General features: G+C 39.3%; 1 protein-coding gene across 6 annotated transcripts in view; it reads right to left on the bottom strand.

Annotated features, from left to right (window-relative positions):
* Window positions 1–26,605, bottom strand: part of PIAS2 (protein inhibitor of activated STAT 2) — a 98,490-nt gene that overhangs the window by 26,457 nt on the left and 45,428 nt on the right. For all 6 annotated transcript variants that reach the window (XM_075533218.1, XM_075533216.1, XM_075533217.1 and 3 more), the window contains 7 exons: window positions 21,393–21,477; window positions 16,143–16,193; window positions 15,944–16,034; window positions 10,959–11,093; window positions 9,020–9,125; window positions 7,558–7,631; window positions 2,548–2,708 (listed from right to left, as the gene is read on the bottom strand). In XM_075533218.1, the coding sequence (XP_075389333.1) occupies window positions 2,548–2,708; window positions 7,558–7,631; window positions 9,020–9,125; window positions 10,959–11,093; window positions 15,944–16,034; window positions 16,143–16,193; window positions 21,393–21,477 (703 nt within the window). The remainder of the gene's footprint in view (window positions 1–2,547; window positions 2,709–7,557; window positions 7,632–9,019; window positions 9,126–10,958; window positions 11,094–15,943; window positions 16,035–16,142; window positions 16,194–21,392; window positions 21,478–26,605) is intronic.

The following is a 26,605-nucleotide window of genomic DNA, read 5'->3' as shown; positions in this document are numbered from 1 at the left end:
GACTGAAAAAAATGTGGCAAAATGTTCAAAATGTTGCCAATTGATTCATCTGGCTCAAAGTTTGCTGCTTCTGTCTGCAACTTCTATGTTTTAAATGATTGCAAAAAAAAAGTTTAAAAGATTACAAAAGTAAAAACCCAGCACACTGCAATTTTAGGAAAATAACTGACAGCTCCATTCACTCTTCATTGCTTTCTTAGAATTTAAAAACAAACAAACAAAACAACTTGCATTAAGTGTTACGACCTGAGATGTCTGCAAGTCTGTTATGAATCATTATATAGAGTATGATGTCAAGATCTTTACTACAATGAAAAAGTCATTACTGACAAATGGGCTTGATGGTTTTAATCATTTGATTAAATGTAATTTTAATATCTTATGGTAGGGCATGCATTATATAGGCTATCTTTTAAAAGTGTTTGGGAGGGGAAAAAAGGATATCCCACTTGATAAATTCAGTTACCGTATATACTCGAGTACAAGCCGACCTGAGTATCAGCCAGGCACCTAATTTTACCACAAAAACTGCATTAAAAATGTGCTGGAAAACCTCGGCTTATGAGAGAGTATTAAGGGAAAATACAAGAGTATATATGGCATACTATTTTTCAGATCCCCAAATTCTGACATACAGATGACTATACTTAAGCAGTAGCCAGAAAAAAACCTGGAGACAATTCCAGTCTTGAATTACGCACCACACAACACAACTGACTGCACCTCTGCTGCCACTTCCTTTGCTCTTTGGCCTAGACTTTAGGAAGCAAGTGTCATACATGCACTACCCACCCGCCCACCCGTTTTGTCTTTTAAACAGTTTTATTAGCACTGCATCCACAGGTCACACAAGTCAATAAGCATACGAGTAAGAACTGTACAACTATCGCCACTTTTAATTCGAGACTATATGCTTCCTTGTGCTCATTGTTATTCATGCTATTTTCTTTTTGTTGTTCTTTCTCTTTTTAAACATCGTTGTATTAGACACTCATTCAACTCACCACAATCCATGAATTCATCAATTCTATAAAGCACATTTGTACATTTATTACCCTCATCATTCTAAAAACATTTGCTCTCCACGTAAGCCTGTGGCATCAGCTCATTTCCCCCTATCCCTCATAAACGCTTGATAATTTATAATTATTACTTTGTCATATCTTACACTGTCGAACGTCTCCCTTCACCCACTTTTCTGTTGTCCTTCTCCTGGGGAGGAAGCTATATGTAGATCCTTATAATCGTTTCCCCCTCTCTACCCCATCCTCCTTCTACCCTCCCAGTATCGCCTCTCACCACTGGTCCTGAAGGGATCATCCGCCTTGGATTCCTTGTGTTTCTAGTTCTTATCTGTCCCAGTGCACATCCTCTGGTCTAGCCAGATTTGTAAGGTAGAATTGGGATCGTGATAGAGGGTGGGGAGAAAGCATTTAGGAACTAGAGGAAAGTTGTATGTTTCATCGTTGCTACACTGAATGGCTCATCTCTTCCCTGCGACCCTTCCATAAGGGGATGTCCAGTTGCCTACAGATGAGCAATGGGTCCCCACCCCACACTATGCCTCATTCACAATGATATGATTTTTTGTTCTTTGATGCCCGATATCTCATCCCTTTGACCCCTTATGATCACACAAGCTGGTGTGTTTCTTCCATGTGGGCTTTATTGCTTCTAAGCTAGATGGCTACTTGTTTACCTTATTTTATTTTTTCTAATTGTGGGAAAAATATGCACACAAAAATCCCTCAAATTCTACAACTTCTACATTAAGTGCCACTGATTCTACTCTTCATGTTGTACAATCATTATTGATATCCTTTTTCCAAATTATTCCACTACCATTAACTTAAACTCAATGCCTACCTAGCAACAACCCTTTTTTCTCCTTCACCATTTCTTTTTAATAATTTTAAACACCCCCCGTTTTCCCATTGCATACAAAATATGCTCTTGAAAATGAAAAATCCAGCAAATACAACTACCCTCCACCAAACTTATAAAAACAAAGGAATCTGTAGTCAGTTTTAACATAACTAGAGGCTGGGGTGAGGGGAAACGGGGAGCCACTGTGTTAATGAATAGTTTAGTTGGGACGAAATAGTAGTGATGATGACACAACATTGTGAATGTAATTCCTGCCAATAAATTGTACACTTAAAAATGTGTTCTGAAATTATGCTGTCTGCACAACTCTTTTTTTGTTTATTTTTTAAAACATTTTATTAGGGGCTCATACTACACTTATCACAATCCATACATATACATACATCAACTGTATAAAGCACATCTGTACAACTCTTCTTAATGTAACTGAAGTACTGAATTGTACCATAGGTGAATTACATTGCAATAAAACTGTTAAAAATTAATCAAAATGGGAAATTTTTTATCATATGTATTTTATCACAATAAAGCAAAGTTGAGTTTGAGGACAACAAAGAATGAAGTTGGAAAGACAAGAATATTCAGACCTCAGGCCAGATAACTGACAGGAAGCTGTACTGAGTAGAGATATGACCACCAGCTATTCAGAAGGATACTCACCCATCCAATATGAGACTTTCATAGGCAGCCTTTTTGTCACACACAGGACAAATCCAGGTAGGCTTCTTCTCATTCATTTGCAGGTAAAGCGCAGCATCAAAACACTGCAGATGTGTACAAGTCACTGCACGACACGGGATTGTCAGCCTCATTTTCCCTAACTACAGGACAGAGAACACAACACAGAGTATCATTTCACACAGGAGACCAAAGTCCCAGAGGGCCCACAATTACACAACAGCACAGTGAAAAGAAACCCAGAGCAGAATTTAGGCCCTCAAGATCACTCTGCTTTACATCTATTTGTTGGTCTTAAGATTTTTAGAATGCGATTTCACTTTTCGAAAACCGGCAGCAAGAGATTTAAGTCTTCTTCCCTCATCTAGCTCCCCCATTGTTTATCTTAAGAGAACCACTTTTACCCATCCATCTCTTGCATGTCCTTTCATGAATGTTCATGCATGTAAAGTGCACATTTAAAAAAATATTTCATAAAAGGTGGTATGGTATATATCACATCATATATCACAGTTCACTATTTCACCTGTATAGGATATATAAAGCTACCATTATATAAAGGCAGCAATTTATTTAACCAGTACCTAGTGACAGACATTGAAATTGTTTCCAATCTTTGATCACTATAAACAATGATGCGTAATATCTATAGGAAAATTCCTAGAAGTGAAAATGTTAGGTCAAAGGTAAAATACTCTGTAATTTTGGTTACACTAGCAAACTACCTTCCAGAGGCTAACACAATAATTTACACATAACCTGTCAACAACAAACTACCCTCAAGTTCTAACAATCTGAGTAGAATTGTCCCCGTATGGTTTTCTGTGGCTGCACATCTTTACGGAAGCAGACTGCTATACCCTGCTTTTACAGAGCAGCTGCTGAATTTGAACTGCTGACCTTTGGTTAGCAGCAGAGCACTTTAACCACTGCACCATCAAGGCATCTTGATTTACACATACATACTTATTACTGTTCTTGGTGTGCTTCAACCTTACCAACATAGTTTTGCTGAATACTGTGATCTCTGCTAATCTGCTCGGTGAAAAATTCCCATTATACTCATGAACTGCATTTCCTATTACAAGGGAAGACGCGCCTCCTTTTACCCCGAGAGTCACCTGTCAACCCATAACCTTTTCTATTTAGTTATTTATTTGTAGGTGCTTTTTAATTTAAATAAATCAGCCCCTTGTGAGTGATATAAATTACCAATATATTTTTCATTTGTTCATGGAAAGGATTTACATATTCAAGTATAAAATTCTCAAAATACTTCCATATAACCTTAGAGCTGCTCCTTCCAGTTTTTATTCCAACTGGTAGAAAAAAACCCAAACTTGATGATGCCATTGATAGTTCTGATTCACATAGGACAGGGTAGAACAGCCCAGCCCCTATGAATTTCTGAGACTGTAACTCTTTACAGAAGTAGAAAACCCTATCTTCCTTCCACAGAGCGGCTGGTGGTTCCAAACTGCTGATCTTATGGATCCCAACTTTTATAGAACCATAGTGTTGCTTCAACCAATTTTGGGAGAGGTATACCAAAATCACAACATGGGCAGACCCAGAGCAGGTGAAGTTTCCCTATAACCTCTTGACTGAATTTGTATAAATGTCCTTCACAGGAAATAGCTTTTTAGAAGAACCTTTGTGTTGTTTGTTTCTCCCACTAGACCCTCCCTAATCTCCACAAGGACACGGCTCTCTCTTCTCCACTGTGATCTTCCTGTGCAAGCACAGTAGTTAGCACAGTGTGTGCTCAGAACTTGGCCAGAGGCAAATGAATTACTAGAAAGTTGGCAAAGAGAAAGAAAAAATACTTAAAAACACACCTTTTACCATGAGTTGGAAATGTTTACAGAGCAGTGTATTACCTTTACATTCAACAATTCACACATTTTGTTTCAACTCATCCACTGTGATCCCCTAATTTATTCTACTTCCTGTTTCCATTCCTCCCTCTTTCCTAACTCTGTCCTTTGCCTTGATGCTTGCTGCCTTTTTGTTGATTATTCTACCATTGGGTTGAGGAAGGTTTCAGATCTGAGAGAAAGTACTTTTGAAAATGTACTAAAGGGTTTGAAAAATCTTGTAACACTGCCAACTCTGTCTGGGGAGTAGATTTTTTCTATAGTGTCTTCCTTCTTTTGGCTTATTACATAAATTCTCAATTTAGTATTTGGCCATTTTAGAATTAGACAACAATACATATACTATATAGTCCAGCCATCACCCTAACAGTAACTAATACTTATACTTTTACTATCATCCCCATGTTACAAATGAGGAAACTGAGGCACACAGGCGCTTGACCACCATTTCACAGTAAAGTGGTGGCAGAACTAGTATTTGAATCCAGAAACCCTGGCTCCTGAGTTTTCACCTCTGCACAGAATCACCTCACCCAATTGTCTAATCCAACACCTGAAAGCCATCCTGGAGTTACAGTAACCCATGCAGCTATGTAGCACATTTTAACTGCTGGCTTAGAATTTTAAAAAAGAGAACTGCAGGAAGTTTCTCACCTGTGACATTTGCTTCTACATTTTCCCTTAATAAATAAGCTATCCCTGGATTGTCTAGAATCCTACAGTCTTGTGGTGGCATTAAGAGCTTTCAAAAATTTTTTATCATCTTCATAAAACAACCCCGAAACTGTAGAAGAGGTTACGGTATCTGTATTTCTATTTTTGAAATTAAGATCCTGAGGCTACAAGTGGCTGAGCAACACATTCACTGCGACACTGTCTGCTTGAAGCTGTGACACAAATCCACACTTTGCTCACCTTCATGAGAGGAAGCTCTTAGTTCTCACAAGTTCATATGGTGCAAACTTTTGGTTTTAATTACTCACCTTTCCCTTGTCTACTATGAAATTTGGTGAAATTAGAAATGAAAATGAACTAAATCGTTATTTGATACCTAATGGCAATAATCACAAGTGTCTCCTTCCAATATCAATAATTAAAAATTTAAAAGATTGTCTAAAGTCACACTATCATTCTTATTTCTAGGATAAAGTCCTATTTGTTATCATGTATTCTTTTAAAACAGTTCTTGATTCTATTTATTTTTTATTTAGGAATTTTCCATCAGTGTAAGTTTGATTATTGATAGAATCAGTGTTTGGAAACAACTCAAACACAATCACTGAAAAAGGTTGAATAAATAAGTTACATCACACCCATGCAACAAAATGTCTGCAGAGATTAAAATAAGGTAGAGCTACGCCTACTAATAATTTCAAATATACTGTTAAAGGAAAAAATACAAGTTGTAGAACAGTATATATGTATATACATAACATAATGCATCTTTTCAATAAACATAAATGATTATGGAAACCGTTAAATCGACTAAGATTTTGATCATAATATTAGTAATAGCATTAATTCTGAATAAACCCTGGCAATCAGAATTTTTCATTTTTATTATAGTTTGTAATAAGCAGATAATCCTTATCAATTTAAATATAAAGATAGAGATACAGGTTTCTCTAACTCAGCCCACTATTATTTTCATAGGCAACTGGTTCTCAAGTTTGTTTCAGAACCCCTTTACACTATTAAAAATCGAGAACTTCCAATTCCAAAAGTTTTTATGTATGTAGGTGATATTAATCAATATTGTTGTATTAGAATTAAAACAGACATTTTTAAAACACAAAAATACACAAGACCACATTCCATTAGCCAGCAGAGCAATGATATCATCACCTGGCAGGTAGTCCCTGTTAAACATCACTGTATACGCCTGAGAGAATGAGAATAAAAAGACAAATCACATCTCAGTATTATAAGAAGTTTCGACTCTGTGGACCTATTCGGAGTCTTGAGAACTAAGGCTCTGATAGAAATCAAACAGAAGAAGACTTAAGAAATGGAACTGCAAATTTCCAACTTGGAAGCAATTCCAATTTCATAGCATGCTATTCTGAGTTGGCTAACATAAATTGTGTGGTTTTGGGGACTCTGTCTGTTTTAAATGGGTGACAAAAAAAAATCAAACTTCAGAAAGAAAGATAACGCAGTTGCCATTTCCAGAGTAGCTGAGGGTGGACTTGGAATCAAGAGAATTGTACTGAAGCCCAATCTGGCCACATGGCGTACTGGAAAGAGACCTGGAATCGAACCAGACGCAAATGAACTGGCCGATTTCTATTAGACTGAGTTTTCTCATCTCCACCCTGGTTTTCTAGTAAGACAGGTAAGATGCACAGCAGGATCCAAACGATTCCCTTCTTGGACGCAATGTCTCCATTTGAAACTCCCCACATTTCTCACAATGGTGGCGGTTCACCAATGTCTCTCAAACTACGTTCGAAGCTTCTGACTACATGAATCCTCTGACGGAAGTCCTATTATCTGAAAAGGTGTCCGCCAGCAGGACCTGACAGCCTTCACTCACTCTCTGCCCTCTCCCCTCTTGACTTGAACACCAACAGCACAATTTATCTGGCAAATACAATCTGCCTTTTTTGGTGTTTTTGCTTTATCATTCCAACTACGTAATTAACTCAGACAACTAACTTCTTAGCAAGTCTTTAGTACCCCTTCCCACAATTAGCTCAGTGCCGAGCGTACAGGAGGACTCTATGTATATAAAGTCTATGTAAGGAGCTACAAAATAAAGATGAATGTCCACTTGAAATTACATTACAGATGAATTTGTGAGTGACAAAAAACTATTAACCAGAACCATTCATTAGCATTATTAATTTTATTATTATTTTTCAACACCATTTAAATTATGAGAAAAGGAGCCAACTTTTAATACGTGTGTACTACTAGTTATGAGTTAGCAAAATTATTAAGCCACATTACTTCTGAACCTGAAGCTGTTATTCCTCTTTTGAAATTAATTCCTTTCTAATCTCCTCCTGTTTTGTCACTGTATCAGAACCTATCAGTCATGCCAAATTCAACTTTTACCGAAAAGTAATTTAGAACAAGTAGCACTCCCAGGATGCCGTGCTGCTTTACTTACAGGGCACATCAAGGACACCCGAAGGCTAGTGGTAGCAATTTCACTATCTGGATCAGCAGTAAGTTTTTCTTTAACTTTAAAAAGGAGAAAAGAAAAATTGAAAGTTTAATCAAATAACGGAACTGTAGAAATGCATTGGTTAAAATATCTCAAACACTTCAAATAACTAGGCGAAGAACTAAAAGAAACAAAGCTAAATAAAACAGCCAAACACGTTACATATTGAAGAATTAAAAACACAATTACACTTCTGCATTAGGTGAAAAGTATAAACTTACACACTCAAAAATCTTAGGTTTAACAGAACCTTTACAGTTCTTTTAAAAAAAGTAAAAGTAAGGAAGAGTTTGGAAATGGAAAGTTGATACAATTTAAGAACTGGACACCAACCAAGGCCAGAGATACAAGGGAGAACCTGTGCTTTCGTGGTTTAATGCACTCCTCAGAGTTTCCCAGGGCAGCGTTGTTCGCAACAGTTGTTAATTTGCTAGCAGAAAATAGCACAATAGTCTTATACTTCCTTTGGCCATTGGAAACTACGATGGATGTGGTAGCATGGTGTAATTTACTCTACAAGTAATGTGTAGTTTATTGTATAAACAAGTCAATACAGTGACACAGAGGCTTTAGATACCCAATTCTCCATACCATTGTAAGGAGAAGCTTGGTTAATTTTTCCAGGCAGTGGGCACTTCAGCAAAGCAAGGAAAATCGAGGAAGAGTTTCCTTGCCTTTCAGCTCTAGACAAGAAGCTCCACAGAGGGGGTGTTCTTGAACATAGACATGGCATGGCCTTTGAGACACTACACCATTTCAGCAGCCATCCCTGGGTCCCTTCTCAACTTAAACAAATTTTTTCTCTACCTGTGTTAGCTCAGGAGTATGGGAGATAATTGGGAGAAAATTTCTTCTCCCAGAAATATTTCTTGTGCAATTAAATTCAACAACTGAACTGAATTATTTACGATCTGTGATACTAAAGACATTTTCCCCTGCCTTTTACTACAAAGTATAGAAGCAAAATTCCAAAAATTAACAATCTCAGAAGGCAATATGGTAGATGATATCAACATTTCTTTTCCAAGAGTTTCTGGGAATATGTCTAAAGCATGTATGTTCTATTATACACTGAAGGTTTTGAAGACTCGAGTTCCTTTTTTCAAATTAACACATGCAACAAACCTCCCACTCTGCTGCTTACCTAAACTAGCAAGAGTTTTCACAGAAAGGCCAAGAGATCAAGCTGGTTGGGACTTAAAAGGAACCCCTCTGGAGTCCTCGAAGGGCTTTTTATGGCCTCTATTTTTAAAGTATGTTGCAACACAAAATCCTTTTAATCATTTTAGGTGTTGAGTAACTGCTCCCAAAGTGTGTCAGGACTGGTGGTGGTGCTGTGGGTCTCTCTACCCTCCCGTCCTCCACGAAGGCATCGCATATGCTCAGTCTCACAAACATTACTTACTGAGTGCTCTGGAATGATCAGGGTTTCTAATCCCTTTCATCTTCAATCTCTGTAATAACATGGCAGACGTGAGTTGTCGTACAAGATATACAGACATGGAGTAATTCTACAAAGAAAAAGAATCTATGTTAAAGATGAGTGATAATCTGTTAATTTACATCAAATACTTGTCAAAGAGATGTTGGTTTCTAAAAAAAACATTCAAAATCAATTCCATAAGGAGGTCAATAGTGAAAGGGACAAAAATCAACTCAGCTAATTATTAAGAAAAGACTTTAAAAAGCTCAATTATGTTAAAGGTACTTCCTCAAACACTTAAAACTATAAAGCATGCGTGTGAAAAATAAAACGTTGGGCCAGGGGCTAGAAACTGTTTCTAGTTTAGCAAAACTGGTACCTTAGCAGTTTCCTGGTATGAATGAGAGCGCCACCCACACCTATTTCCACCAGAATAATTTTTGGCTATTATGTAAGGACGCTGTAAAATATTTTCACTTGGAAAATGAAACTAAATTTAAATATCAAGGGTAGGAATAAACAAGCAGCCCTGATGGTTAAATGATGGGCTCTTAACAGGTGAGTAGTTTGAATAAACCAGGTAACTGGGAAAAAGACGTCCAGTCCTGGAAATCTATGAGGCAGTTCTCCTGCACCCTCTTGGGTCACTATGAGTCAAAATGGACTCCATCATCATGATGGGTTTGGTCTGAGTTTACTCTTCAAATCGAGTTCTAAAATTCTAATTCTGATAAAAGAGATCACCAGCTACATGGTCTTAGGTGACCCACTCAAATGAACCCAGTATCAGACTGCTTCTAAGCAAAACTTGAGCAATCTAATTTCTGTGCCCAAATTAGCATTTCAAGGAAGAAGGGGCAGCTACTACACAAGACACACAAAATGGATGCCAAAATTTAAAAAGATAAGGTGAGGAAGTAATGTTATCCACGAATGTTTTTTTTTTCCTAATGTGCTTTCTGATGGCTATTAATAGAGCTATGAGTAAATGGGATATAATTTTACCTAAATACTAAACCAATCTGTTGTACCATCTCACTACATATTCATTTGACTGATTTTACAATTTTAAAAATTATTTTAACTACCATTCCTTTAATGACTTATAAGCAGCAAATAAAAAGCCAGCCAGCCTCACTGCCATGAAGCGGATTCTGACTGAGAGTACGCAATGTCTGGTTTCTGAGGACATAACTAAATCTTCAGAGAGCAGACAGCCTCAGCTTTCTCCCACAAATGCAGTTGGCAGATCAACCCTTATCCGCCGGCACGGCCATGACTAGTCAATAGATCATGGAGATATAGGTCAATCATCACTTTAATTACAAAGGAAGAATAGTATTCCTCTTAAAAGGTAAAACTATAAAAATAAAAAAAATTTTAAAAAGGTAAAACTATAAGGTCCGTAATGTCTAATCACTTATTTTTTAACAATGTATGTCGATCATTTTAAGAAGACAAGAATCTACAGTTCTAATTGCCCTCATAAGTTTTAAAGCATTAATACTTGCTCTTTAAAGTCATTTACATTTACATTAAGCCCTCAATCAAGATTTCACATAATTTTTAGCCATTTCTTGAAAAGAGTAGTGCTCGTCTTACAAGTGACAGCATCACCCAAAGTTCCCAGTTCTTAAGATATTACTTAAACACAGATGCACGCCACAATCAATGAATCCTTTTAAGACGTATTGAAAACATGCATATACCCTTTTCAAGGAAAATAGAGAACGCTCAAAAAATCTTAAAGAGATAAACTTTTAGCCTGAAGAATCCCCATACCCGTACCCTTAAACAGAAAATCATTGCTTTAGAGAGGCTGCAAACAGAAAAGAATGATGTAGAGCTAGTAGTCTAAGAAAATGCAAAATAAACATCCAGTGATATCACCCTCATACTTCCCAAAAGAAAGAATCTTTACCTTTCCAATTTCGGATGCCCAGGAAATGGAAATCTGGTTTGGCACAGCTGAAGATAACCGGACAAGAGATGTGATGTTCAAGGGGCGCCCCGGGCGCTTCTGTTCAATCCCATTTTTAGGTGGTGGTGCATAGCCCTGTAATCGCAGACAAGTAATCGTAATTCCTCAGTAGGAAAATTAAACATTTCTCAATGGCAGACAGAACCTTAGTTACCTTTACTTGCCATTATTATTTTATCTTGTAAAGCACATAGTTCTTTATCTTAAAAACCTTAATCCCAAAGAGGAAAATCAAAGACTTTAACATAATGCTAAATTGACTATATTTTCCCTTTTTATAAGAAAATCAATTCTTTATAGATAAAATCTCACAGTTTAGAATTACATGCATTCAAGTACTAGAGATAGGAAAGGAGAATTTTTTTTTTTTTTGGAAAGGAGAATTTTGGGGAATAAAACCCAAACAAATTAATTCTAAGCTTATGTGGAAAAAGTGATCTCTACTGCCCTCTGAATAGAACAGAAATTTTATTTCTTTTCTTCTTCTTTTAAAAATCATTTTACTGGGGGCTCATATAACTCTGATCATAATGCATACATACATCGTTTCAAGCACATCTGTACATTTGTTGCTATCATCATTCTCAAAACATTTGCTTTCTACTTGAGCCCTTGGTATCAGTTCAATTTTCCCCCCTCTCCCTCATGAACCCTTGATGATTTACAAATTATTATTTTGTCATGTCTTACACTGTCCGATGTCTCCCTTCATCCACTTTTTTGTTGTCGGTCCTCCAGGGAGGGGTTATATGTAGATCATTGTGATTGGTCCCCCTTTCTGCTCCCACCTTCCCCTTCCCCTCCTGGCATCGCTCTCATTATTGGTCTTGAGGGGTTTATTTGTCCTGGATTCCCTGTGTTTCCAGTTCCTATCTATACCTGTGTACATCCTCTGGGATAGCTGGATTTGTAAGGTAGAATTGGGATCATGATAGTGGGGGCGGGAGGGAGGAAGCATTCAAGAACTAGAGGAAAGTTGTTATGTTTCATCATTGCTATACTGCACCCTGACTGGCTCGTCTCCTCCCCATGACCCTTTTGTAAGGGCATGTCCAATTGCCTACACATGAGCTTTAAGTCTCCACTCTGCACTCTCCCTCATTCACAGAGATATGATTTCTTTTGTTCTTTGATGCCTGATATCTGATCCCATGGACACCTTGTGATCATACAGGCTGGTGTGCTTCTTCCATGTGAACTTTGTTGCTTCTCAGCTAGATGGCCACTTGTTTATCTTCAAGCCATTAAGACTCCAGACGTTGTATCTTTTGCTAGCTGGGCACCATTGGCTTTCTTCACACTTGCTTATGCACCCACATTGTCTTCAGCAATAGTTGTCAGGAAGGTGAGCATCATGGAATGCCAGTTTTACAGAACCAAGTGTTCTTGCATTGAGGGAGTACTTGAGTAGAGGCCCAATGTCCATATGCTACCTCAATCTATTTCCCCATAAATTGTATTCTTTAAAACCAGGTCGAGATAATATATAAGAATAACAACAACAAGAATAACTAATATTCTGATTAACATTAGTTTGCTAGCTATAATATTGCATATGCCTTACTATACTTCTTTCTAACTGTTTTATTGTGTTGTTAGGAATATACACAGTAAAACAAACAAAAAGCCCACACTCACTGCCACTGAGTTGGTGCCAACTCCTGAGTGACCCTATGGATCTGCCCTGAGTTTGAGGCTGTAACTGTTTACTGAAGAACGACGTTCCAGCTTTCTCTCGAGGGGCCCAGTACACTAATTTAGCAGGTTCTATATGTACTATTTGATCACACTGAGTCTGGCCATTCTCATGCCCTTTGTGAGTTTCTGCTCCCTCATTAATATAAACTCAACACCTCTGAGGTTCCCCTCTCTGATCTTCTGAAGTGCTGTTGTCTTGTTATCAATTTGATTACATGAAGATAGTATAGTTCTTAAAATGGCATAAAACTCAAGACAGATCTTTTAAACCAGTTAACTATTGTTTGACTTTAAGAAGACTTCTGGAGCTATTTTTAAAAATAACTATTGTGAACTGGGGAAAGATTTACAAAACAAATAATCAGTTTTATGTTCAACAATTCATACACATAATGTTTCAACTCATCCACTGTAATCCTTTCTTAACAGTATTTACCCGTGCTGCCTTTAAATCTTGTATGTCTCCCATTGTCTCCCCTTGGGGGATACTTAATGTTATTTAAGGAAAAAGTGTTAAGGAGTCATACTCTCCATTGCTTCAGAAAGTCTACAACCCATGAGAATTAAAATCGTACCCTACATTTTCCCTCATCGATTAGGATTCTCCTATGGAATCTGATCAAAATGTCCTGACATGGTAGTCAGGCACCATCCAGCACTTCTGGTCTCACAGCCAAGGCGCAGTTCAAGGGTTTTCCTCAGTGGGGGCAGGGATTGGTTCCAGGACCACCCACCCAGCCCTGGCCTTAGACTCAAACATCCACAGATGCTCAAGTCTCGTATAACAACACTGGGTAGCATTTGCATATAACCTGCACACACAGAATATTCTAAATCATTTCTAGATTATTTATAATACCTCAGACAATGCACATGCAGCACTTTACACGCTCATAGCCTTTGAAGGATTCCACCCACACAAACACACCAAATATTTTCAATCTATAGTTGGTTGAATAAAAAATGCAGGCCTCATAGATACAAAGGGTGCATAAATATTTGCATTTGTTTTCAATCCATTGTCCATCTAATACTATTAACATAGGAATTTCAGTTTTTGATTTCATGGTTGACTCTTGAAGAACTTGGGTTTGAAATGTGTAGGTTCACTTAGATGCAAATTGCTTTGGTAAAAAAGGTGGCGAGGCATGACCCATCTCTACATGAGCAGTTTCTGAATGAATTAAAAAGTCAACTCTTGGAATTCTTGCCTATTTTCATCCCACAAACCTTGAGTTAACACCACAAGGCTTAACATGAAACTTAACTTTCCACATACATCAAGAAAATACAGGCCAAGTGAACTGGCAAATAACCTTTTGGATATACACAAGAATCTAGTGAATCACTTTTCACTTGGGTATCAATGCAGGTCTTTCCACGCGACATGTCCATCAATGATATAGCATTTAAAACTGTATTCCACTCCTCAATATTTGCTCAAGTCATCAACACCCCCTACAGGATGTGTAAATACGGGATGTCGGTGAAAGGTTTCCAGACAACAGCAGACTCATAGTCTTTCCTCAACATGCTCAGTGATCACGTGTCTCGGGCGGCAGTAAATGATGTTCACAGTACAAATATTCCAGATGGCAACTATCACACCGTGCTCAAGTGCCTAGATCTCCGCTCTCCAGAGGACTTGGCCAGCCATGTTCAGCGTCATCGTGGGGGATGTAGACCTTATATAAGAAGGTAACGTATCGCAAGCCGTGACATGAATGGTCCATTTGAAAAACTTTGAGCAACAGCGGGAAGCTTAGCAGACCTCACACATTTAGAGTAAGGTCTCATCATCAGCATATTCACATCTTCACACTGGACAGATCTTCAGGGGACTAAAGCTCGCAAAAAGGCCCCAACAGTTAGATCTTACTTCAAGGACTGAAGTAGGCACTAAGTAGCAATGAGAATCAAATTCTGGGCAAAACCTACACATGAAAAGGCCGTGTATAAAACACACAGACAAGCATCTGCAGAGCCATTTTATAGAATCCCTGAGTTTCCAGGGATAGGGTCCTGTGAGCATTTCCCCCCCCCCCCCCCCGAACTGTCTACTCAGTCTCTCAAATTCCCTAGATTGTTTGATTTCAGTCAGAGGTGCAGGGTTGCTCAAGGCCCGGAAAAGTCACAAAAAAAGTATTTCAGTTCTCTCAGTCTGTGTATGAGAGAAACGGGACTCCCAACACCACACAATACAGAAATGCCAGAACCCGGCCCGGGGCTGGCTTCCTTTCCGGCCAATTGCAAAACCAGGGCTGTGGTAGTGTGCAGTGTCCGAGGCTGTGTTGTCTGGCTTGTTTAGCTGCTCACGGGTGTTGTTTATGTACTCTCTCCAGAGAATGCCTCCTGCTCAGCAGGATGTTGAATAGTTCTCCCCTCTCTCTCGAGTCACAGTGCTGTGTCTGTTTAGCTCAGAGCAACTTGGAAAACCAATGGGGTCCCCCTTCCCCGACTTCATTTTCAACACACACACACACCTCTCTCCACCATCTAGTCTCCACAGGCAAGTCATATGGCACTACTGTGGAAACAATGGCTTCCCAACCATTCTCTGCAGCTATGCAAATGCCTGTGACGTACTCCGAGTTCCTGCGGAGACCCCCTACCTAGTTAAGGTCAGTAATTAAGCTTATTTTAAGGTATGATCCAAAGGACCTAAAGAGTCCAGAGCTTCCTATCAAGTCAGGAACAGACTGCGTTCATCCACACTGCATCTTTCTCAGCTGTCACTGCTTAAACAATGTGCTGTCGTCAGATACCACTGTAACTTCCAGGCCCCACTACTACTGATCCTAGATACATCCTGAAGTGTGTGTCTCATTCAGGCCCAAGTTTATTATCTTTGATCTGTTTCCAGTCTCTCAGCAGCCTCTGCTTTTCACCATCTCATTCACAGCGCAGGGCCGGGCAACCCAGGTGCCACCACAACATACTGCCTGACACGTGCACGTTCTCCAGTCTTGCCTTGTTACTATACCATGTGATAGGGGTCCCAAGACTTCCTTGCTTTCTGGCAAAAAATGTTCCACACTCATCATTCACATCTGCCTCAGACCTCGAACCAGGCATTTATCCAAGAAGCCATAAAGCCCTCTGGTGGGAAACAGTATTAACTTCAGATACTAGGTCTATTCCGTGGCACTGAGTTGTCACAGCTTCCAAGCCCCACTAGTGTTTATGTGAAAGCTACATGTAAGCCTGGTGAACAGAAAGCCACTTACAGGCAAAGGAAACAACTTCCCGTTGACTTTGATGCACAGGCTATTGGGATAGTTATCTTCTTGAGGACAACTCGTCTCTGCCAGGCAAAGTCTGCATTAAAAACGAAAACAAAACAGTGTACACAAACATGCTTGCACATTTTGAAACGCGCAGGAAAAGCCAAACGTGTAAAATTAAGTAATGGAAAACTTCACTTACCGCAGCTGAACCTGGACTGTGTAATCCCTCCTTCCACCTGGCAAAAAATCTCTTTTGTAAAGAGAAAGAAACTGGATTAAGAAAGTGCAGCGAGAATGTGCAGCAACATTCTCACCACAGAAAGCATATTCCCGTTGTTATTCTTATTCCTTAAAAGATGCACACTCACCTCCCACAAGTACAAGCCTGAATCCTAACACTGGAGTGATAACATCCCTTTACTGAACTTTCATCAAAGAGGCGATGGTCATCCCAATCGACACCCAATGTCAAATCCAGACTCGGTTAACTTGGGAAAGGAGCACCCCGAGGTTCTGAAAGAGCTTGGTACATTAATGTTTGCTTATAGAGGGAGGTCCTTAACTTTCGTTGAGCATTCTCATCACCAGGGGTTTTAATAAAAGGTCCATTCACCAGATACTCTTATTGGTCTATCATGTGCCCTAAGCATTAGTTTTAAAGGTGTTCAGGGGATTTCAATGTAAAGTCAGGCTAACAGAGCAGTGCCTACAGTTTCAAATCTTCGTAGCATTATGTAGCTTCATGTATGATGATATATCTGACAATTAAGAGCGCAGCCCCTCATAGTTTATAGATGACTCCTCCTAATTGAAATAATCTCTAGCTAGATATGCAGCATCTTACACACACCCTCAACATGTGCATTAACAAAATCTTTAGGTGTTCTGCACACATGGTATAGTTAGAAAATATTGTCCTTAGTCATGATCATAAATCAAAGTAAAAAAAATCGATCAAAGTCTTGGGCTTTGTCAGAGAGAAAATTGTTTAGAGAATAGTCCTTTCTTGAGAAACCGGAAGAAGTCCAAGTTTCTAACTTACTCTAGTCTAGCTGGGTCTCACTGGCTCCAACTAATGCCAGTGGTGAGCTGGAGCCCTAAAATCCCGCACCATAGGGCCATGGGCACCCACCCTATTTAAGTTTCAATACCTCAGATTCCACATCTGCTAAATATGGAAAATTACTATCCCTATGTTAGGGAGTTGTGATGAATGATGTGTGCAGACCACTGCAATTGTCTAGCCTAGAGCGAAGATTTGAAAGTTATTAAAGCATAACTCTCATTAATAAATAAGCATGCAAATTTATCAGACACAATGGTTCTATGTAAGGGAAAGAAGAATGAGGAAAGAGGCACTTCTAAGACGGTACCCAAGTTTGGGGATGATGAAACTGGCAAATGGTAATGTGACTCACCAGGGTTAGAAAAACTGGTGATGCACGTTATAATCAACCACGAAGCACAGGAGAGGTGATGATTCCAAGTTTACATACGGGGTAAGGGAAGTGCAGGGAGGTTTAGCTGCACAAGGGGCATGGAGCTCTAAGGGACTGGGCCAAATTTTCCATTCCACTCAACATCATTCTCAAAGATAGAGTTCCATCAAGTTTCACATCTTGAAAGTGACATAAAGGAAGCTTGAATGGAATGTGACGAACTGATAGGACAGAGGAGATGAAGAATGACTAATACAAAGAGGCCTTTGGCCAAGCAAACCCCAGTGAAAGGAGGAACTCAGGAGGAAATACACCAAATAAAAATCTCTGAGGTCAATTTAGTTTTCCACTTTGTACCACTGGTGTCTGGAACACAATCCAGGCTGTAGCACATATTAAATAAATGTGTGGAATGAATCAGAAAACAGGCAAACAAGCAGATCTGGTGGGAAGGCAAATTCCATTCTGGATGCTGGATGTGCCCGTGAGTATTCAAAGCAGAGGACATCATGTGTGGTAATGTCCCGAGAAGACCCTCAATGAGATAGGTTGACACAGTAGCTGCAACAATAGGCTCCAACAACAATTTTGACGATGGTAAAGGTTTCTTATGCACAAACAAACAAGGATTTGATTACTTGGTTTAGAGGTTTAGAGCCAGTGTCATGGGACATCCCAGTTACCTGGCCTAAAAATGTACTTAGCGCTTTTATTCTACATCCTAGCAGGATAAATAGCGCCTAGGATCTTAAAAAGCTTTCAAGTAGCTACACAAGGCCAAACCATTGGTCTTTACCTTAGCCAGAAAAACAAGGGAGTAGTTGGGAATCAGGATGTGTGGAATGAGGATATGGAGTGTGTGGCTACCTTCGTGACCACCTACCTGATCTGTCAGGAGACCAGAAGAAATGGCTAGTGCTGGCTGGTGTCATTGAAAAGTCTGATTAAAGAACAACTCTTACTAAGGGGGGGGGGGGGGGAATGAAGAACAACTTCAAATTCCCATGGACTCCACAGATTTCCTGAAGTCATGCAAGGTGGATGAAACCCTGGAACAACTGCCCTGAGATAACCTTTCAACCTTAAACCTAAAATACACCCCCCACCCCCCCGCCGTCTTCTTAAAATCGAGCCATAGTTGTTGTTTTTTTTTTTAACGTAATTAGTAACAATGGCTGGCCTTGGGCAGTAAGCTCTATCAAGAACTATCTATGAGAGAGCAAACTGACAACAGCAAGCTGAAATATTTGATAGGAACCTTTGGGGAGGGGCGGCGAGCTTACACCGACGAGGGAGGAGCACTTCAGAAAAGGAGGGTGAAAGGGCTATACAAACAAAAGAATGTAATCACTGTCCCTGTTCCTGAATTGTACAGCTGGAACTACTGAACTGGTATATGTTTTGCTGTGGCTCTGTATTCTCAATAACAAAATTAATTAAGATTTAAAGAAACAAAAAATTTTAAAACAGGAGACACCATTGACAAAGCTCCCACTGGCCAAAATTTGAACATTGGGAGGAATAAAATATAAAGTCCTATAGTGCTGGATTACAGTCCACAGGTATCCATAAGGACACACGTCTACAAACAAGGAACTGAATAGATAGGGAGCTCTTCCTTACAAAAAGAGTAACTATTATTTATAAACCTAAGAAAGAACTGAAGAGAGATGCACCACTGGGACACACAAACAATAAACCCACTGCTACTGGGTCGATTCTGACTTAAAGAGACCCTCTATAGCAGTGATTCTTAGCCTTCCTAAGGCTGTGACCCTTTAATACAGTTCCTTATGTTGTGGTGACCCCAACCATGAAATTATTTTCGTTGCTACTTCCTAACTGTAATTTTGCTACTGTTATGAATCAAACAACCCCTGTGAAATGGTCGTTGGACACCCCCCCCAGGGGTCGCAACCCTCAGGTTGAGAACCGCTGCTCTATATAAAGGGCTGCCAAGATTCTGTAAATCTTGACTGGAGCAGAGTCTCACCATACAGTAATAACTGGTGCAAGTAAGATTCAAGGATCTATATTTAATTAGTGGGTGAAAGTTTGTGGAGAAACAATAGCTGCCTAGTCTCTTAAGTATCTCCCCCATAATACTTACTAATGAAACAAAATGTGTTTCTCCTTTATAGGCGAAATCTAGCAGGTATCACATTAATCAAATGATCACTAAAAAGAAATACTAACATCACGTAGCCCGACGTTATATACTGAAAAGCACATAAATTGTCTATCGTATTGTTGCCAAAATGCATAGTTTCTAAGAAAATATCAGACCACCCCCAAATTGAGGAACATGGTACAAAATAACTTACCAGTATTCTACAAAGGTGTTATAAGTCATGAAAAGACAAGACCGAGGAATTGTCACAGAGGAAGACTAAGACGACCTTACCACATGGTGCCTGGCCAACCACCACCACTAACTGCTCTAAAGAGGATCACATCAGAAAGTCTTGGAGAAAGAGAAAGAGTGTGTGTGTGTGGGGGGGGGGAGAATTGTGAAACAAACTCCAAATCATAAAAAAAAATTAAGCTTGCTAGTTGCGACAGTGACAGGTCAAATTCCCAAGACTATGGTCCTTAGCCACTTTTCAGGTCTGAACTGAACTCATCTGTGCTAGAATAATCATTTAAGATCAAAGAGGCAGCATTTGGCCAATAACAAAAGTTCAGAAAGTTAGAAAAGGAGGAATGGAAACATGAAATACAGGCGGAAGTAGAACAAGTGATGATGCATTGAAGGGATTACAATCAATGAAATGAAACAAAATATGTATGATTTACTGAATATAAAACTGACAATTTATTCAACTAATGCACCATTTAAAACAAATTTAATTAAACATGATTTGGGCATATCAGATTCATGAAACAGGAGGAAAAGATTAACACAAAAACAGGTAAAGTTTACAATTTATAGTATTGTACCAATGATAATGTCTTGGTTTTGATCACTATATTATAGTTATATAGGAAGGTAATATTAAGAGAAGTTGGGTTAAGAACTATTTTTACAACAAATTTTACAAATAAACCTAAAATTCAAAACAGACGCCTGCACGCTGAAGAGCTGTGACAGGAGCGGCAGCAGCAGAATCGGGAGCAGGAGAGAGCAGGAGACTGATTTGCAGAGAAGGGTGAAGTAGGTAGTTTGCCTGAGCGGGGCAGAGGCCAAAGAGCTCTGTGACGGAGGCTTAAGGCTTAACACCCAGAGGAAGCCTGCCTGTGGGGACAGCTGAAAAGCAGCACTCCTGACTGACTGTATTCTGAGCATTTCTGACCCGGAATTGCACCTTTTAAATTTCCCTAATAGGTCTCATAATTCTGAGCACTGTCTGTGTTCTGTGTGGCCATTACCATGATTTACTGAACCTAGCAAAGAAGTAGAGAAGGTTGTGGGAAGGATAGCTGGTATAAGAATCGGTAAAAGAAAAAAAAAAAAGAAGGTTGGAAGAAAACCGAGGCATGTGTGACCTCTGTCTCCCAGGACTTGGCCTTAGGCTGAGAGGGGAATTTGATTTTCCATCCCCTTATAAAGTCAGTGTCCGGGCCATCCTTATGTAAGGCTAATCGTGCTTTCCAGAATGGCTTTCAGGTTTACAATGATTTGCTTGTTTGGTGGGGTGACTAAACTCAACTTCCCCCAACAACAGCCTCAGTTTATTCCTAATCCCCTGCATGACTGTTAAAAATACTTATTCTTACTCTCAATTATACACCAATTGGACAATAAAGTTTATGGTCATCTAACTGTGCAACTTCACAAAATCTTTATTACTACTACTATATTTGGAATACAAACTCCACTCTAAAAAAACCAGCACCATGTGTGACAAAATTTTTTTAAATATGCTGTTTTTATTCAAAGGGTGAACATTTTTCCTAATATATATCATGTATTAAATACTTGGCTGGCTAACAGCCAAAGTACACTAAGCTTACTTTTAAAAGTAACAATCCACATTCATGGAGAAATAAATTCCAAACATTACTCTTACCTGGAAATGCATATCTCTCTAACTTGTTGAGGTGTCAGAGCAAAAATAAAAAACTTTTCTTGAAATCGCTGAATACTGCTTTGAACTGAGGGGGAAAAAGATAAAAGTTCAATAAAATTCCAACCACTTCTGATGAACAGCCAGATTCTGAAACTTTTAAGATTTAAATTCCAAAATAAAAAAATGCTAAGCTACGTTGGAATCCAAAGAAAGAAGTTTTCATTTTAAGCAGTTATTTCTTATGTGAAAAGGCGGTACTTCTTATGTGAATGCACTAATTATAATATAATCAAAACACAATAAAAACCCTTCAAAATCACATCTTATCCTCATCTATAGTATCACCTACTGAGAAAGTTAAAACTTCTCCCTAAGAGAACTCTATCCAAAGATCAGATATATGCATATATATTGTTTCTTTGTTTTGTTGCTTTGCAACATATAATCCATAGTATTCTCATAAAAGAAAACATTTTAAACTTAATTCGATAGATTAAGTTTTATAATTACTTGCATATAAAAAAAGAACACTTGCCTTAAAAGATTACTCAATAAATCTGTATTATTAAAAACTGAAGTATACTCGAATTCACAAAGAACTGAAACGTAAGAACCCGGCTACACCATTCAGTGACATTTTATTGAAGCTAGTTAGGTCTGTCAGCTTAGCTCCTACGCAGAGCGACTCGACTCGATGAACCGAACAAAGCACGAGCTGGCCCTGTGCCAGGCTGACAACTGCTGTTTGCACCACTGTAGCAGCCGCAGTGTCCGTCCATCTCCTCAAAGGCCTTCCTCTTTTTCGCTGCCCCTCAATGCCCTTCTTAAGGGACTGGTCTCTCCTGACAATATGCCCAAAGTACGTGAGATGAAATCTCTCTATCCTTGCTAAGAAGCATTCTGTCATCTAAGGCAAATTTGTTTGTTCTTCTGACAGCCCATATTATTTTAAATATTCTTTGCCAAGACCATACATTGAATGCATTGATTCTTCTTCAGACTTTCTTCTTTAATGTCCAACGTTTACATGCATTATGAGGCAACTGAACACCATATGGCTTGGGTCAGCCTAACCTTGGGGCAGTCCTCAAAGTGATATCCTTGTTCTCAGCACTTTAAAGAAGTCTTTTGACCCACCGTTTGATTTCTTGACTGCCACTTCCAGAAGCACGGATGTGGATTTTAAGTAAAATAACATCCTTGACGACGCCATTTTTTCATCCTTCATTTATCATGACGTTGCTTTTGGTCTAGTTGTAAAGATTTTGGCATTCTTCCCATGCAGAAGGCTGCAGACTTTGATCTTTATCAGCAAGGTTGTATAATCTGCATATCACAGATTGTTAATAAGTCTTCCTCCAATCCTAATGCCACATTTATCTTCAGCTTCTTGGATTATTTGCCCAGCATACAAATTGTGTAAGTATAGTCACAATCTTGATGCACCCCTTTCCAGATTGGAAACCACATACATTCTCCTTTTCTGTTCAAACAATTGCCTCTTGTTCCACATACAGGGTCTACATGAGCCCAAGCATTCTGGGATCCTCACTCTTCACAACTCTAGTAACACTGTTAGGATCCACACTTCAAATGTTGTTGCAGAGTTAATAAAACACAAGCAAACATCTTTCGGTTATTCTCTGCTCTCAGGCAAGATCACCTGACATCAACAAGACCCCTTCGTTCCACGCTCTCTTCTGAATCTGGCTTGTTTCTAGCAGCACTCTGTCAATGTATTGCTGCAACCATTGGTAATTTTCAGCAGAATGCACCTTGCATGTACTATCAATTTCCACATTCTGTTGGGTCACTTTTCTTTGAAATGGGCACAAATGTCTCTTCTCGTCACTTGGCCATGAAACTCTTCTGAATTTTTTGGTGTAGAGAAGTGATTTCAGGTCTTCATTAGCTTGCTGAAATCATTCCAATTGGTAACCCATCAGTTCCTGGAGCAATTCTATTCACTGAAGCCGCCAGTGCAGCTTCAACCTTTCTTCCTTCAGTACTATTGGTTCTTGATCATGTGCTCCGCTTGAAATGATCTATGTCAACCAGTTCTTTTTTTGTACAGTTACTGTATTCCTTCCATCGTCTTTTGATGCTTTCCAAAGAATCCTTCAAAGTTGTAACTTAATTGTGTTGTTTTTTTTTGGGGGGGGGGGCTTCATTCAATTGAGCTGAGCATGTTCTTCCTTCTCAGAAGCACCATATTAAGACAAGAGAATGAAACTGAAAAACTAACACAGAGGCATCAAGTCTCCTACCTCCCAGCAAGTACCCACTCTGCTTACATGCATGAAAATGCCAGTTGAATATCCAATGTCAGAGTAAGATCCTACCAAGTAAAAAGATAAAAGTTCTTAAGTAAAACTCTTCTCTTTAAGAAGTCTATTGTAGCAATTAAGTATGCTCCAAGAAATCATGTCATAAAGTGGTTTCTATTTCCCCCCCAAAAAATGGTGAAAGATGGTACCTTATATGTCTGACAGAAGTCTTCAAAATTAAAAGCTCTGTGGCATAAAGACAAAAACTATTCTCTTCATTTCTTAAATTCGCATTCACCCCACCTTGCCTGTCCTATGCAGCTTCCCCTTTCCATCTAAGGTAGGATGAGTACAAGTGATTCTAATGGGAAAGTGAATAAAGTGGACATCTGCCTCCTACTGCTACCATGGAACTGGTATCACCCTAGGAAGGGATCCCCAGGTGGCACACATAGCTAAACGCTTGACTCACCCAGAGTTGTTTCAGAAGAAACATCTGGCAATTTGTTTCCGAAAGGTCACAGCCTGAAAACCTTATGGAGTTTACTCTGCCACACAGCAGTCACCGGGGTCAGAGCCAGCACAATGGCAACTGGTTAGGGGTTTTGCTATCACTCTTGAGAGCAATCCTAAACCACCATGCTCTTGTTAAGCGCGTCAAGTCAGTGCACCGCGTAGCAGCCCTATGTACAACAAAGGAAACACTGCCTGGTCCTATGCTAGCCTCACAGGAGTATGTTTCAGCCCAGCGAGGCAGCCGCTGTGCAAGTGCATTTTGGTGCAGGTCTTCCTCTTTGGCACGAGACCAGATGAAAGAGGAAAGGGTGGTGAGACTAAATAAGCAGCACTAGCCTGAAAGGCCTGGGAAATGGAAAACCCTCGGAAAGGAGCTCCAGAATCACCCAGTTTTTCACCTGGCAACAATTCCCCAAATGGACCACCATGAGCCAGAGTCTACGCCAAGCAGTGCAGGTCCACAAAGCTAGGGAGGTAGAGAACAGGGTTCGGCACAGGTGAAGTGACTGGACTCCATGGGTGAGGAGTAACAAGGAAAGCACACACCAGAAATCAGGCTGAAGATCTACCTCCTCGACTCTGGCGGAGGGTGAGGCCACACTTGTTCATGGCAAGATGGCCTGAGATCCAGTAAAGTACAGCTGCTGCTACAGGCTTGAGAAAAAAGCAAAGCACCAAAGGTTGAGCAGAGAAGGGGAACACTGACATTCTATACTGAGCAGAAAGAAAAATAATACTTTAAAGTACAGGAAACCTCCTTGTTGCTGTCAGCTGCCACTGCACTTAACTCCTGCCTCCAAAGGAACACCTGGTGATTTAGCCCCCAGAGGTTACAACCTTGAAAACCCTATGAAGCACGGAGCAAGGTCAACCCAGTTTAAAAGAATTTAGAAAACGCTTTGAACTGTGCACAGAAACCCCCAGTAATGTCTAAAACCAGGTCTACACAGTTAAAAGGAGAGAAACAATAAATGAACTGCTAAATTAAGATAGTGTGGCACTCCTCTGAAGCAGAGAATCAAATCCACAATCTCCATAACGTATCACCCACTAACTAATATGCAATAAAAAATTAGACATGCAAAGAAAAAAATATGGTTCAGAGTAAAAATAAAAAACAACCCTAAGATAAATCAGATAATGTATTAATCAAAAATGTTATAGCAAGTACTATAAACATTCCAATAAATGTGTTTAAAGATTATAGGAGAAATACAATTATAATGAAAGAACCATGTCAGAAGGAAAATGGAAACTACGAAGAAATGGAAATAAAAAAAAATTTTTTTTGAAATGGAAATTTTACAACTAAAAAGCTAAATATCTGAAAAAAATTCACTAGACAAAATTAAATAGTGAATGATTAAGTACATAGAATTAAATATCAGTAGAAAATCTCCAACCACAAGAAGAATGTGTGTGTGTGTGTGTGTGTGTGTGTGTGTGTGTCCTTCAGGACCTATTAAATAGTGAATGATTAAGTACATAGAATTAAATATCAGTAGAAAATCTCCAACCACAAGAAGAATGGGTGTGTGTGTGTGTGTGTGTGTGTGTGTGTGTGTGTGTGTGTCCTTCAGGACCTGCAGGACAATAGGAAAAGGTTGAACACAAGCACAAACGGAGCCCCAGAAGAAGGGAAAATATGAAGGGGTACTCCCGGGCAGTGTGTTCCCTTAGGTGGAACTTTCAAAGAACATAATTTTCCCTGCTAGGCGAGCATCAAGCAAGCTGCTCGGAGTTAGTGCACCCAGTGGCGTTGCATGGAAAGGTTCTCTCTGGTCACAGAGAATTTTTTTGTAAAAGCATTTTCATAAGAACCTTGCTTTTTGTGATGGCTGATTTAAGAAAACTGAATGTGGCTGTGAAATTTTGTTTCCTGCTCAGGAATAATGCTGCAGAAACGGTGTGGTGTTGAGCACAGCTTTCAAGGACAGTGCTGTGGGAAACACTCAAGTGTATGAGAGGTTTTCTCATTTCAAAAACGGTGAAATGCCGATTGATGACAAACCTCGGTCTGGACATCTGTCAATTTCCTGAGTGAATGAAAATGCCAACAAAATCCGAGTGCACTTGTGCTTTTTTTGGGGGAAAAAAAATCTAGTTGTTTTTGGATACTCCCTTGTAAGCTGGTCCAAAAGGTGCGGGGGGGTGGGGGGGGAATGACACGGACTTGAGAAAGGCCTGTATAAATAGTGACAAGATGACTTAACAGTCCAAATATCTGAAGGAGCAGAGCTTGTACATAAAACTCAAAGCAAAGAAAATTACCCTGTAGTAAACTACATCAAAATCAACTACTGAAACTGAAAAAGCATGATCTTGTGAGCAACCACATACCATATATACTCGAGTATAAGTCAACCTGAATATCAGCCAAGGTATCTAGTTTTACCACAAAAACTGCATTAAAAATGTGCTGGAAAAACT

Source organism: Tenrec ecaudatus, chromosome 15, assembly GCF_050624435.1.
Source record: "Tenrec ecaudatus isolate mTenEca1 chromosome 15, mTenEca1.hap1, whole genome shotgun sequence".
NCBI lineage: Eukaryota > Metazoa > Chordata > Mammalia > Afrosoricida > Tenrecidae > Tenrec > Tenrec ecaudatus.
The sequence above is the reverse complement of the archived record's forward strand: the minus strand, read 5'-3'. Positions and strand labels throughout refer to the sequence as shown.